Source organism: Caloenas nicobarica, chromosome 2, assembly GCF_036013445.1.
Source record: "Caloenas nicobarica isolate bCalNic1 chromosome 2, bCalNic1.hap1, whole genome shotgun sequence".
Taxonomy (NCBI): Eukaryota; Metazoa; Chordata; class Aves; order Columbiformes; family Columbidae; genus Caloenas; species Caloenas nicobarica.
In genome coordinates, this window is record NC_088246.1 from 3640578 (window position 1) to 3656069 (window position 15492).

Sequence of the window (15492 nt, forward strand, 5' to 3'; positions counted from 1 at the left end):
TCTCTATCACTAAGATGTGGAGAAGACGAATTTGTTAATGACAAGGTGTCCAGAGACTGTGTCAGTGAGGTCCGTGCACATATAGAGCTACAAAGATGATGGGGGTTCTGGAACATCTTTTTTATGAGGAAAGGCTGAGAGAGCTGAGGCTGTTCAGCTGGAGAAGAGAAACTGAGAGGGGATCTTATCAATGTTATAAATATTTCAAGGGTGGGTGTCAAGAGGATGGACCAGACTCCTTTCAGTGGTGCCCAACGACAGGATGAGGGGCAACGGGCACAGACTGAAACACAGGAGGCTCCATCTGAGTATGAGGAGAAACTTCTTCACTTTGAGGTGCCAGAGCCTGGACCAGGCTGCCCAGAGAGGTTGTGGAGTCTTCTTCTCTGGAGACATTCAAACCCGCCTGGACACGACCCTGTGCAACCTGCTCTGGGTGACCCTGCGTGAGCAGGTGGGTTGGACTGGATGATCTCCAGAGGTCCCTTCCAACCCAACCATTCCATGATTCCTAATTTCAAGCAAAGCAGAGCCATCCCTCTCCCAGGCTCCTCAAGTCTCCTCCTTTAGTGAAAGTTTTTAAGTAACTTCCTGCACAGTTCTCATATCCCACACAGGGGTGTAAATAAATATCTCTGTCTTTCTTTTCCATATCCTTGCAGACCCCTGAGATGTGACTCCGGAGGAGAATAAAGGACAAATCTGTGCAGAAAATCAGCCCTGGGAGTGAGCTGGCTGGAGTAGGGGATGCCACACAGCCCACATAAGATGCTCCCTCATTGCATCTTTCCAGCTTTGACTTCACCACCTATTTTTAGCCCAGCAAAAGGTTGAGCAGTTTCGGAGCAGTCGGTTTAGCTGTGTCGGGAGAACGTCCCAGCCCCACCATTCATGACCCAGAAAGCAGATTTGGATGTTTGATTCATCTGGAAGCTGAGACGATGGGTCACACACATCTCCCACCAAGGGACAGCACCAAAAGCTCCCGCTCCCCCCACCATGACTCACGGGCTGACAGACCCTTCCTGAAGCATCGAGGCTGGAATTACAGCTGTTCCCCCGTCCCCCTCCCTCCCTCCTTGTCCAATGTGTCATATTAAAGGGTGATCGGCTTACACACGCTCCCGTATGGATTCCTTAAGCTTTGTAGCGCTGTGGCTATATATAAAGCCTTACGCTGGAAGCTGAAGTACACAGACAGCTGCGATAGTAGCAAGCGTTTCACATTCCCAGTGTGCTGACGGTCTGGAAGCAAGGAAGACCTGCAAGCCCTGCTTTGAGAAAGTTTCTCTACTAGAGTCTCAGGTACAGATATATTAATAAATATATATATACATATAAAAGAAGGATTGGGAAAAAAAAAAAAAAAGAGTAGTTACTCTTCACCATGGGTTTGCCTTTTGATCAAGTGGAAGAATTGCGTCTCTACCAGCAAACTCTTCTCCAGGATGGACTCAAAGACATGTTGGACCACAATAAGTTTCTGGACTGCGTCTTAAAAGTCAAGGGGAAGGAGTTTCCCTGCCATCGGCTGGTCCTGGCAGCTTGCAGCCCGTATTTTCGAGCGATGTTCCTCTCAGACATGGAAGAGAGCAAGAAGAGGGAGATCAGTTTGGAAGATGTTGATCCAGATGTCATGGGTAAGATCCTCCATTATATCTACACCTCCGAGCTGGAGATCACCGAGCAGAATGTGCAGGACATCTTCTCCGTGGCCAACATGTTCCAGATCCCCTCCATCTTCACCGTCTGCGTGTCCTTCTTGCAGAAGCGGCTCTGCCTCAGCAACTGCTTGGCCATCTTCAGGCTGGGCTTGATGCTCGATTGTGCCCGGCTGGCCGTGGCAGCTCGGGATTTCATTTGCGATCGCTTTGCGCTGCTGTCTCGGGACGAGGAGTTCTACCAGCTTTCAGCTGACGAGCTTATTGCAATCATCTCCAATGACTCCCTCAACATCGAGAAAGAGGAGACTGTCTTTGAAGTGGTGATGAAATGGGTGGGGACCAAGGACCAGGAAAGCCGGCAGAAGGCCTTGCCGGTCATCTTTGAAAGCATCCGCTTCCGCCTCATGCCCAATGACTACATCAAGGACCACGTGGAGAAGCACGCCGTGGTGAAATCCAGCCCGGAGCTGCTCAAGAAACTGCAGATGGTGAAGGATGCCCAGAAAGGCAAATTCACTGTGGTGAAGAAGAAGAAAATGAAGAAAAACAGTGAAAAGCAAGTGAAAGATAATGTTGTCAATGGAGCAGTAGATGAGGAAGAAGATACAGAGGAGGATGCTCTCCCAGGGATCTTAAATGACACAATGCGCTTTGGGATGTTCCTCCAGGACCTTATTTTCATGGTGAGTGACAGTGGAGCAGTGGCCTATGATCCCACTGCCAACGAGTGCTATTTTGCCTCCCTGTCCACTCAAATCCCTAAGAACCATGTCAGTTTGGTGACCAAGGAGAATCAGATCTTCATTGTCGGCGGACTGTACTACAATGAGGACAACAAAGAGGATCCCATGAGTTCCTACTTCCTACAGGTACTATCTCTATCTTTCTTTTCTTTCTTTGACCACTTTGGAGCATAGCTTCCTTGTAATGCCAGTAATATACATTGTCATGTGATGTTAAAAAAAAAAATGTTGTAAATGAAGGTGAAACATCTGAGTTGTTTTACTAGAGATTCTTTTCCCAATATTTTTACGGCAGATCCCACTGAAGCGGGGGTCTAGTCATTGAGGAAGAAAGCTTGAAGGAGTAGGTAATAGGAATAGCCCTTCTTGAGCTAAATCACGAATAGGGGAGCGCGTTAAACAGTGTACTGAGTCCAGCTCTGGCTGCCATAGGACACACTAACTGGAAGAGTAGTTGGCATCAGGTCTGGGTTCAGCTTTGCATCCGTTATGTTCTCTGGTAACGAACCCCTCAGCAAAACCCAAGGGTGACTCTGCCAGGTGCCAACAAAGGGAACAGCATCAGGTACAGCCACGGAGCACAGACTCCAAGGACACAGAGTATGTCCCTACCTGCCAATATGTGCCTCATTTCCAGTGCTGTTCTTGCCTCTGGAGGTGTGCTAGGTCCAGCTCAGAGTTTCTGGCCATTTCTGTGATGTGCAGGAGAAACCATGATGTGATGTCTTTTGGGAATCCTCCTCAAGAAAAGCGGCTGTTCTAACTCAACAGTAACCAAAGCCATGATGAAATCAAGCTGTGCCCAGGCAATCTGAGCCCCGGCCTGGGCTGTAACCCAAGAGCACCTTCCCTGTAGACAGCTAACTCAAGGCATCTACCATTCCCGCTGATCCTGTAGCAATCCTCTGTCCTTCCTCCATACCCAGAAATCCTTTTGTTCTTCTCCCATGGCTCACATATCTTCTGGGAGGAAATAGTAAGATGTCCAGGCAGAAAGGAGAAAGTAAGCGTAGTTCCAAAGCCAAGAGATACAGCATTGATCTCTCCATTGCCTCATTGTATTAGTAGATCTGTACATCTGCACCATGTGTGCAAGGACCATGCTTGTCCTCACCTGGGAACGGCCAGGCTTTGTACCTTATGCAGCCCACACAAAGCCTGGGAAATGAGAAGCAATTAGAAACCAAAGCCCTAGAAAGCAGGATGGAAGGGGAAGGCATTTGGAGAGCTGGGGGGAATGCTGTTTGAGACATAACCCTTGGCACTGGACAACAGATGACAACAGCAGTCACGGTCAGCTCCATCACTTGCCTGCACAGAGTAGGAAGACAGACTGTTTTGTATTAGGAAAAAATGTATAGGAAAAAATTCTTCATGGAAAGGGTTGTCAGGCATTGGAACAGGCTGCTCAGGGAAGTGGTGGAGTCACCATCCCTGTAAGGGTTTAAAAGGTGCATAGGTTCTTAGGGACATGGTTTAGTGCTAGAGTTAGGTTAGGTTATGGTCAGACTCGATGATCCTGAGGGTCTCTCCAGCTGAAATGATTCTATGATTCTATTCAGCCAAAAACTGTGTCTAAAGATCAATGCTCCACCAGCCTGGTTGTTGGCCAGGCAAGGTAATTCCTTGAGCATCAGTGAAGGTCCACCATGTTCTGGGCTGTTTCAGCACGACTGCAGCAAGCAAGTCAAGGGAACTGATATTTTTCCTTTGACCATACACTTGTTAGACCATATCTAGATGTTGTGTCCACTCCGGGGCTCCCCAGTACAAGGGGGGCATTGAGGTACTGGAATGAGTCTAGCAGAGGCCAGAAAGATGGTTCAGGGCTGGAGAATGGGAGGTACAAGGAGAGGCTGAGCTCGGTTTGGTGAGCCTGGAGAAGGGGAAGGGAAGATCTCACTGATGTCTTCAGGTCTCTAATAGGAGGGGCCACAGAAGAGGGATCCAGACTCTTCTTGGATTTGCACAAAGGTGGGTTGAGAAGCAATAGCCATGAGTTATAGTAAAGGACATTTCAGTTAATTGTGAGGAAAACCTTCTCAGTGGAGTTGTTGGAATACTGGAGCAGGGGTCCAGAGAAGTCACAAAACCTCCATCCTTGGAGATGTTCAATATTTGACTGCACAAGGCCCTGGACACCTGCTGTAACTCCAAAGCTGCACCTGTTCTGTATTGTGGGGGCTGGATGAAAGACCTCTGGGGATCCCTTCAACCTAAAGAACTCTGTGATTCTAAGCTGCAAACAGCAATATTTCTATATTCGGCTCCCACTTTGCCATTGGCTCAGTGCCACATGCCTTGGGCATCGTGTGGCCATTTTTAGCTCCTTCCCCACAAGCAGAAGACAGTGGTCCCTTCCCAGCTCCCTGCGGCACTCGTGCATAGGAGGCGCAGACAAGGCCCAGGGGTGGAAGGTGCCATCAGTTTGCAAAGGAGTAATTTATTGCTATCAGTGCCATAGCTCAGATTTCTGTAGGAGTCTTCTGAGCCTTTTTTTCAGCTGAAGCTTCACACAGATGTAGACAGGCAGCTGTATGATGGACCGTTGAATCACTATGTCAATGCAGCAGCATCTTATAGAATCATAGAATAGTTTGGGTTGGAGGGACCTTCAAAGCTCCCCCAGTGCCCCCCGTGCCATGAGCAGGGACATCTGCACCAGCTCAGGTTGCTCGGAGCCCCATCCAGCCTGGCCTGGGATGTCTCCAGGGATGGTTCATCCACCACCTCTCTGGCCAACCTGGGCCAGGCTCTCACCACCCTCAGTGTACAAAATTTCTTCCTCCTGTCTGACCTGAATCTCCCTCCCTCCTTTAGTTTAAATCCATCACCCCTTGTCCTATCGCAACAGGCCCTGCTCAAAAGTCTGTCCCCATCTTATACTCTCTGACTCTGTTTCTGACCTCCCTGATGTCACGTTTCTCCTGCTGAAGCAAGGAGAGTTAGGTCAGGAATAGTTTAGACTTAAGGACAGGCACCAAAACATAAGAATGCTGATAAATCCCAGAGGCCTTGCAAATTTTGTCAGGAACAAAATGATTCCATTGATATTTTGGATGGAAAAGGGTATAATTTATTTGTCACTTCTAAGATTTATGAGTTGAAAACAATGCTGAATACATCAAGACGCAGGAACTATCCTGATGATTGAACCATTTGGGCTTGCACTATAAATAACACATATGTGGACCACAGCTTACAAAGAGACAATAAACACAGGCACCCAGCTGAGGACGAGTCTTTGGAGGGAACCCAAGAAGCTGAAGCTCTTTGGCCCAAGCCCACAGCCAACAGTGCTTCAGGCAATGATGCATCACAGCTTCATCTTGCAGAGTCCCACCAAACTGGCTGCAAGATGTCACTCCAGACTTATTAACCCATGAAGTTCCTCCTCTGCTACCAAGCTACACTAAAAATTTTTGCCCCAGTTTATGGTTCCCATCAAGCCATGGTGCCTAGAGAGCCCCCAGCCTCAGAACATTCCACATCTTCTTTTCTGGTAGGATATGAGGTAATACCTTGATCCACAGATGTCCAAGGATTTGGCCATCTGATCTAGTAGTTGTATGGATCATTTTCCCCATCTGTCAGGTGGGTCTGGCACACTTTGGTCAGAAAGAAGAGCTCTGGGCTTGGCAGCACCATCCTGGTTGTGTTGTGCCATATTGGGTAGATGGGTATTGTGTAAATAGCGTTCGGGTGGATAGACACACACATTTCATCTCATGAACTCTCACACACACCGAGGTGATATGGGACAACATCAGTATCTGGAGAGGGACATGGTAACTGATCATTTGCCAGAAAGAAGAAGAATTGGTGGGAGAAGAAGGGGCTCAGGGGAGTGAGCTGTGTAGCCAACATTGCCAACACCATGCTGTTACCTGGCAGAGATGGAAAATATCGGGATGAAATACTGTGACGTGCTACAGCTCAAGAGTTTCGGGCAAAATCTCAAAGACTGAAATGCTTCAGCTCCTCCACGCCCAGGAACTATCTGTTAAAAGTCTAACATGGGACTCTCTCATCCAAAGACGACCAAGCTTGTTCCAAGTCAAGGCTTTGGTGCACAGAGTGGAACATGTTCCTTCTGATGCATCTCTGCTCTTATGCCTTGTCATAAACCATATCTCATATGATATATTATTTGGATTTCTACGAAGGTCCCCCATTGGTCACGTACAGGCAGGGACTTACATTGCAGAAAGGGTCTACTGGGGTTACCAAGCTGAACCTAGGAATGGACTTTGCCCTCAGCCTCTTATACTGGCCCAGGTTACCCAGAGAGGTGGTGGATGCCCCATCCCTGGAGACATCCCAGGCCAGGCTGGACGGGGCTCTGAGCAACCTGATCTAGATGAAAATGTCCCTGCTCATGGCAGGGGTTGGACTAGATGAGCTTTAAAGGTCTCTTCCACCCAAACTATTCTGTGCTTCTATGATTCTGTGATTCTCTGGACCCTGGCTTTTATTAAGCAAACGGGCTGGGTGGGCACACACTAATGACCATGTGTTTCCTTTCAGTACGACCATCTGGACGCAGACTGGCTGGGGATGCCCCCCCTGCCATCCCCTCGCTGCCTCTTTGGCCTGGGAGAGGCAGAAAACTCCATTTTTGTGGTCGGAGGGAAAGAATTGAAAGAAGGAGAAAAGACCTTGGATTCGGTCCTGTGCTACGACAGGCTGTAAGTGCTCATGTGTGGGATGGGAGATGGTTTTACAGAAGAAGGTGAAGCAGCTGCCATGCAAAACGACTCCAGCTCTCCAGGGACCCAAAGGTTTTGCAGACAGGGCTCGAAATCTGCGTCAAGATGGTGGGACCGCTGGGACTGTCTCAGGCTGTACCCTGGGGCTCGGAGCTGCCTCTCTCCAGCTGCTTCGTTTATTATAATTGAACCTCCAGGAGATGGAAGCGATAATGGGGATATCACATTATCAGGGACCAAACGTAGCAGATGCTCACATGCAAACAGCACTGAGGAGCAAGGGGAGTTTTTGCTTCTGCTCTTGCTCATCAGTTTGGAGGTTTGGCAACTTTCACCGTGGTCTCACCAGGAGTGTCTTTCGACAGGAAAGTTTATTTTGAAAGTATTCAGATGTAGCACTGAATGGCCCACTCTGAGAGATATCAGGCTTAATACATGGCTATTTGAACACAATGGGCTCCGATCCATGTTATGTCATGAGCTTTATTAAAAGGCACCATCCCGTTCTGCTCTCAGGAGGCAGAAACATCCAAAGACTGCTCCTCTCTGCCCCAAAGAGGCAGAACAGTAGGCGTTAACAAGTCTTAGCCTGGTCTGTAATTAGAAGTGTGTGCTTCAAAGTCTGCTTTACAGGCAGAAATTTTAAAGCAGCTTCATTCCCAGAGGACGGGGCATTTTTCTGCCCCTGCAGACTCTGGGAAAGCAGGTGTCTGCCCCCGCTAAGTGCTCAGGGGGTGCTTTGAATACCAATTTGAAGCTGGTAGAGATGTGATGAGCACCACTTGTATTTCTAATATTATTTAGGTTAAATCTTCAACTATAACAAGCCTGGAGAGGAAAAACTGCTCGTCTATGTGATCAAATATTTGCCCAGAGTGGCTGGGCAATTAGAAAGCACTCAGAGCCCAGGCATCTCATTTCTTAGGTAGAATAAAGTGCAGGTCTGGGCAGCTACAACCTACATGTATGAAAACTGGAGATGAGTCTAAGCTATGTGGACATGAAGAGACATATCTTGAGAAATTGGGCAGCCCTATTTGAGTGTCAGATTGGGTTTTCATAGCCTTATAGCTACATCTTCTGCTCTGTTGCCCTGGAGCTGGCTCAGAGCCTTCAACACACCCCTGTACTACAAAATGTGGACATATCCACTGTGGGTCCTTTCTGAGTGTTGACCAACCATTGCATCTCAAAGTGGAAGATGATGGGTAAAAAATGAATTTGTTCTCAGGATCTTGCACTGCTAAGTCATATTAGTTTTAATTGTTTACATAATGCAGAAATCTCTGTCTTGTCTGTGTTCAGCTGGTAATGCTTGTAAATGAGGTGAGGTCCTGGGAGAAGAGGAGCTGGATATGCACAAAGCCCCAAATTGGAGGATTCTGCAGATAAGAATGAACATTAGTATAAACATCCTGCATATTTTATTTTCTCTTTTTTCTTTTAAGATCACAAAATTTACTGGTTGAGCACTATCTCACTGGAAATCTTATATTTTTGAGATTGTGTGTTCTACTTGTCAGGATCTGTGTTCACCTCCAGGTCTGGAAAGCACTGTGCACTCTGAGCCTCACCCAGCAAGCTACAAATCCTTTCTCTTCCCCATCTTTCCCTGGTCCAGGTCCTTCAAGTGGGGTGAAGCCGATCCCCTTCCCTACGCAGTCTACGGCCACGTGGTGGTATCGCACAAGGACCTCGTCTACGTCATTGGTGGCAAAGGAAGTGACAAGTAAGTCAAAAAGCGAGAGAAATGGAGGCAGTCATCCCCCAAGCTAGTGGGAGAACAAAGTATGAATTGGTACCTCCCCAACCTGGATGCTATGGCTTAAGGAGTGTTGAATGGGGTGTGAGATGAGGATCTTTCCCTCTCAGCTCAGCTGTGTTGCTGCAACCCTTCCCAAGCTCTTAGAAGTCCTATAGGGACATCATGGAGGTGGCACTGTCCTTGCAGGAGAGGGAACATATCGTCCCCTTTAACACACAATAAATAAATATCACACAGATTGGGACAGGTGCTGAAGAGCAAGAAGCTCTTTCACATTGAGAGTTTCTTGTCTCGGACTTGTGGAGCAGCGTGGTCCCAGTAGTCAAATCCAGATGGGTTTTGAAATAGGGGTGAAAAACTTCATCAAAGCTGACCCCCATCCTGCCCTCCTGCAGGAGATGGGCTCAGCAGAAAAAAACCTTTCCTGGGGAGCATTGCAGCAATTTATTTGCAAGCCAGAAGTGTGACTGTTTGCAGACCAAACATGGCATAATCCAGCAAAGACAGGTCCTGGTCTGAAAGGATCATGGGCTGAAAAGTGTGAGCGTGCATACATTCACACACCTTATGTTGCTGTCCCTGGGAACGAGGGTGTGACTGATATTTCATAGAATCGCAGAACAGTTTGGGTTGGAAGGGACCTTCCAAGCTCATCCAGTCCAACCCCTACCATGAGGACATCTGCACCAGCTCAGGTTGCTCAGAGCCCCGTCCAGCCTGGCCTGGGATGTCTCCAGGAATGGGGCATCCACCACCTCTCTGGCCAACCTGGGCCAGTATTTTACCACCCTCATATTTCACAGCACTAAGTTAGATCAGCAACACCAAAACACTGTTTGATGGCTGTGTGCAAGGTCCTGAGAGGCAGTTGGCTACATGGACCTGTACCCAGCTGTGTCAACACAGTGTTGACCTTTTAGGACTCATATCCAAAGAGGGCACACCAGGAGGGGATGTGTTAAACACACAAGTGATGTCTCCAGGCATGGGCATCCTTGAGTGCACACTCAAGCAAAGGCATTCATAGAATCACAGAATAATTTTGGCTGGAAAAGACCCTCAGGATCGTGGAGTCCAACCTTTAACACAACACTGGCAACTAACCCATGTCCCTAAGAACCTCATCTACACGTCTTTTAAAGCCCTCCAGGGATGGTGACTCCACCACTGCCCTGGGCAGCCTGTTCCAATGCCCAACAACCCTTTCCATGAAGAATTTTTTCCCAATATCCATTCTAAGCCTCTCCTGGCACAACTTGAGGCCATTTCCTCTTGTCCTTTCTAGAGACCCCAAGTTCTTCCCAGCAGACATCCCCCAACTCCTGCAGTACAAAGCCGTCTCTTGGCAGGTGATAGAGGCTTCTTCTCTCTCATCTTTCTCTAGGAAGTGCCTGAAGAAGATGTGTGTCTACAACCCATCCAAGTTTGAGTGGAAGGAGCTGGCTCCCATGAAAACTGCTCGGTCTCTGTTTGGAGCCACTGTGCACAAGGACAAAATCTACGTGGCAGCTGGTGTGACTGACTCTGGCTTGACCAACTCAGTGGAAGTCTATGACATTGCCACCAACAAGTATGTACCTGAGCATACCTTCAGGGCATAGTTACACAAGGAGCCGTTGTACATGTACATTAAGCAACTTCCAATGACTCTGGAGTTTGCTGGCAACTCCTGATGACTGTTCCTCCCAGTTTGTATTCCTCAGACAGGTGGGCATCACCACTGCATTTAGGCTGTGAATCATCTCAGGCTCACCTTCAAAACAGTTTCACCAACTGGTACAACCCTTTGGTTCCCTCCAGCGCTGTAACTTCATTTTTTCAGTTCACCCAACACCATAGACTCTCTTTGGGTGGGCCTTGAAGCTGCAGTCCCACCGCTGGGACCTGCTGGTCCATGCCAGGTGTGCTTCAGAGCTCATCTACTCAATGCAAAATGAAGTTGAACTATGATGGTGGAAACAGATATCTCTAACAGCAGTCAACGTGTGATCCCACCCCATGTAGACCTACACAAGCTAATCTGTTGCTACCTAATTTAGTTGTTGACTCCTGATTTGAGGCTAGCTTTGGCATGGGCATAAGCAGGATGCCCTAACATGTCCCCTCTTTTGATGTGGCAGGTGGGACACCTTCACTGAGTTCCCGCAGGAGCGCAGCTCGGTCAGCCTGGTGAGCTTGGCTGGGGTGCTCTACCTGCTTGGAGGCTTCGCCACGGTGGAGACAGAGTCGGGAGAACTGGTGCCAACAGAGCTGAATGACGTTTGGAGGTGATGATCTTCCCCAGGGCCATCCAAGGGAGCATGGGAGGGATATTAGTGAGAGCCTCTGAGGGAACAGATAGTTTCTGTCTTTCTTGGTTCCTTCAGTGTGAGATGGATGTTGTTACTCCAGCACAAGGTCTGTGAGTGAGAAGTTGGCCCTGTGCTGTGCTGGAGGGTATTTTAGGTGATTCAGTGAGCTCTCCCAACCTCATCGAGTAGTGTACCAGGGAAAATCATCTCCTTTAGCTTAGTTGCTGCATTGACATGTGCCTGGAGCCGTTTCCAGGCATCCCCTTTGGTGTGGAGCCGTGTTTGTGCAATGGATGCTCTCCCTGGGAAAAGCCGGTGCTCGGGCTGGAAATCAGATAGTCTTACGTGCGGGCAGAAAGCATCTTCTGACGGCTGCTAATGCAGCGTTAGCTGCTCCTGTCCTTCACGTCTGTGGCTCTACAGCACCCTCAGCAGGCACCCGCTGGCCTTCACCACAGATGTTCAATCTTGGTGCCATCAACCCACTTCCCAAAGGAAAAATAAACCTTCCCCTGTGAGACCACATGCTGCTATCCACGTTCCCCAGCCTGGCACTACAAACTGGAGCACACCAGGTCTCCAATCCCCATGCAGCTCCCGCAGATACCTTGTGGCCAAATAACATCTGTGGGACATCACACCAGGCACCAGAGCTCCCACCACTACAGACAGCAGCTGAAGCAAAAGAGAGGAGATACTTTACTCACCGTAACTGTCTGTCTGTCTCTCCCCAGGTATGATGAAGAGCAGAAGAAGTGGGAAGGGGTCCTTCGGGAGATCCAGTACGCCTCTGGTGCCACTTTCCTTCCCGTGCGCCTCAATGTTTTGCGCCTAACGAAGATGTAGCGAGGCCTGATTTTTTTTTTTCATAGGGGTCTGGGGCAAGGAGGGATGGGGGAAGGTGAGGCCACACAGAGACGTGGCATCTGGATACCGTGTAGGACATTACATCTGTGATTGGTACCAATTTACTTACTCAAATGGGAAAGGGGGGAAATAAGTCTTATGGGAACTTCAAGATGCTCAGAAGATAACTAGAGAAGGGGTCTGTAGCCTTCAGGGAGCTGGGGTAGAAGCATGGAGCAATGAGCTGTTCCAATCTCAGTAGACAGGACAAAATATCATGGAATCATAGAATCTTTTTGGTTGGAAGAGACCCTCAAGATCATTGAGTCCAACCATTAATCCAACACTAGCACGAAACCATGTCCCCAAGAACCTCATCTACATGTCTTTTAAACACCTTCAGGGATGGTGACTCCACCACTTCCCTGGGCAGCCTGTTCCAGTGCCTGACAACCCTTTCCATGATCATACTCTTCTTGTTCCACTTCTTTCCCCATGTTTTTCCCCATCATCTTGACTGCTGTTGAATCTCCCCAACAACCAGTGGAGGCAGAAAGTGGCTCCCAAGGAACCAAGCTGACATTCTCCAGGGAACGGGGGGTGACTATAAAGTATTTCTCCACCTCAGATAGCTGTGAGCATGGTGTTAGAGTCCACCTTGGAGAGGAGAAAGAAGGGTCAAAGTCAAGTGATACAGGAAAGACGTGGGGGGACTTTGAGGAGATGCTGGGTGATGAGATTTGTTGGGATGTGACAGTTAAAAGAAAGGAGCATGTGACAGTGGGCAGCAGAAGCACTTTGGAAGTCACAATGAAAAGAAAATAGTCGTAGTTCTTTGCCTCCACGTTGACTTTGGACTGAAGAGATGCCAGGAGCTGAGGTCTGCGGGAGGAGAAGAGTCGTGCGAGCGGTGGGGGAAGAAAGGGGGGAGAGACGGGCGGGGGGAACATGTGCCCTCATCTCCAGCCTTCTGAGCTCCTCATCAATCACAGATCACAATGTCCTCACCTATGCCTGGACAAGTGTTGTTTTTCGGGGAAAGGTTTTATATTTATGCTGTTTCTCTTATTTTTAATGTTCCGACTTTTTTTTTTTTTTTAAGAGTATTCGAGTTTGCTCAGTACATGGAGATCTCAGATGTATTTGGCTCAAAGAGAGCTTCCAACTGAGGAAAAATGCATTTTTTTTTAACTTATCCGTAATGATGTTTTGATAGAAACATGACTCTACTGGCAGCAGGACAAAGATCTGCTAGAACAAAAATCTCCTGATGCCCACACCATCTGACCAGTGGTTTATGTAAAAATAAATTATTAGGCTATTTCAAAAGAAATCCTCTCTGTCTCTGTGTTGATAGAGCTGTAACTGAATGCCCAAAGCAACCAAACACATGAACTAAACAAAAGCTGCAATGAACACATGCAGCAAAGCAGCCCTGTGGAGAGCCCTTGCACAGCCCCAGCTCTTATTCTTCTTATTTTCCCTCATTTAGGAGTTGAAACTTTAGCTGAAACTTCTCCTTACAGCTATTCTCCATAGATATGAGGACTTAGGAGCTTACCTAGGACTGGAAGGAAGCTGGATGCCTATATGATCTCATGATACCCCAAATAGGGATGATAATAATAATAAAAAAGAACAAATACAATCCTTGCGAAATAATTCCATCAACGTGGCATGAAAATCACAGTATTGAAAATCGTATCTGGCTGATTTTGTTTAGCTCAAAATGCAGTCGTGGAGAAATTAAAAACATGCTTGGAAGGAGAGACAATTGGGCATGAGTAAAGGAATCAGAGTCTTGTCCTGGTTTCGTTTTAAGGATTTAAAAAGTTACAGGATAATCTCCTTAGAGGACAATCACATCAACAGTAATGAAACATTTTCACAAGGAAGATAAATCCAAGGTGACTGGTTGGCACAAAGTAGCTTAAAAAAAAAATAAAGATAAAAAGCAACAAAAACCTTTGAAACAATCAAATGTGTGAAAAATGCACTGAAAAAAAAAAAAAATCACCTTCTACCCAGTTCTGCAGAAATTCGTGTGGACATCTCCCAAGCTAACTGAGGATGAATGTACCAAATGTAGGATAGCTTGTGGCAGAAAATGAAAAATGAAGAAATAAAAAATAATCCATGCATAGAATAGTAATATTTTTAAAAGTCATTTATTGCAGTGGCAGGATATCACCTCCTGCCTGGGACTGGACACTGATACCTTTGCTTCAGCTCTTCGTGCTGGACCCAGAATGGAAAGCTGGTGACACTTGGTTCTAAGAGAGAGTCGATCTCCATCCACCCGCTGCCACGTTGCTTGGTTGTCCGGGTGGAAATCTGGGCTCTTTGAAGTCATCAGGAATGTTGCTGAGCCTCGATGAGTTGTTATGGTGTGGTCACTTGATAACGGCTTGAGAAGCGGCGATTCAGACTTGTCCCCATCCTTGGTCACTCACCTGGCAACTGTCCATGGGGAATACAGTTAACAGGACTTCAGTGCTCTCCGTGGTTCTCACTCATCATAAAGCTGTGGGAGGTGCCATTGTTGGCACAGGGCAAGAAACCTTAAAAGGGAAAATAGCTGTTGGATAAAAGGACCCAGAAGAGCTGGAAATATCCCATCACTTGAGCAACAAGGGCCAAATCTCAGCGTATATAAGCCAGTGTTGGTCCAAGGCAGCAGAGTTGCACATCGGCAAGTGGAAGACTCACCCAGAGATGTTGACCACCACCTCACCAAGAAGCTGCTTGAATCCAAAGGTGATCACAGGTAAAAAATGCCAACATGAAATGCCCAGGGCAGCGGTGGGGTCACCAGCCCTGGAGGGGTTAAACAGATGTGGAGATGAGGTTCTTAGGGACATGGGTTAGTGCCAGAGTTAGGTTAATGGTTGGACTTGATAAATCTTGAGGGTCTCTATCAACCAAAATGATTCTATGATTCAGTGGTTCTATGAACACTCGGAAAGGCATCGCTCCTCACTGCTGCCCAGTGTTTTCCCAGCTCAGATTCACACAGCTCCACCAGCACAAGTCCCCATGTGGGTATCTTCTCTGCCAATGCCAGCAGCAAAGCAGCAGGCACATCCCAAGGGTGGAGGAAGATCATCTCTTCCTCCATCGGCTTCCCAAGATCAGTGCTGACATTAGCTGGCGAGGTTTCCGCTGCTCCATTTTACATCAATAAAGGCACTCGGTGCTTTTGAATGGGCTCCTTGATTTCTCTAGTGCTTACAGAGGAGCTCAGAGAGCCCCAGCGCACACAAATCTCATGGAGCCACCAGGACCTGGGAGCTCAGCCCTCACCAAGCCCCTTCTTCCACCCATTCATCACCCTTCCCTGAAAAGCTGTTTTTGTGTTGGCCCCCGCGGCAGTTCAGTTGTCTCATACATGCACATACCTCCCACCAAACCCAACATACAGCAAAAACTATAGGTGGGAAGCAATGGCAGCGGTGAACGTGCCATGGGAAGCCC

The 15492-nt window shown here is 47.8% G+C and overlaps 1 protein-coding gene across 1 annotated transcript; it reads left to right on the top strand.

The window, feature by feature from the left end:
* Positions 1-1175: 1175 nt before the first annotated feature.
* Positions 1176-13351, top strand: KLHL40 (kelch like family member 40). The gene is made up of 6 exons (XM_065627796.1): positions 1176-2533; positions 6935-7095; positions 8738-8845; positions 10266-10451; positions 11002-11148; positions 11907-13351. The coding sequence occupies exons 1-6, from the start codon at positions 1388-1390 to the stop codon at positions 12016-12018; spliced, it is 1860 nt and encodes a 619-aa protein (XP_065483868.1). The 5' UTR covers positions 1176-1387; the 3' UTR covers positions 12019-13351.
* The last annotated feature ends 2141 nt before the right edge of the window (positions 13352-15492 follow it).

Bases quoted from the DNA above. Each gene is read 5' to 3' on its own strand.
- KLHL40 (XM_065627796.1), top strand. From the start codon at position 1,388: ATGGGTTTGCCTTTTGATCAAGTGGAAGAATTGCGTCTCTACCAGCAA. The intron at 7,096-8,737 runs GTAAGTGCTCAT...TCCCTGGTCCAG, and splicing joins GTCCTGTGCTACGACAGGCT to GTCCTTCAAGTGGGGTGAAG. The intron at 8,846-10,265 runs GTAAGTCAAAAA...ATCTTTCTCTAG, and splicing joins GGTGGCAAAGGAAGTGACAA to GAAGTGCCTGAAGAAGATGT.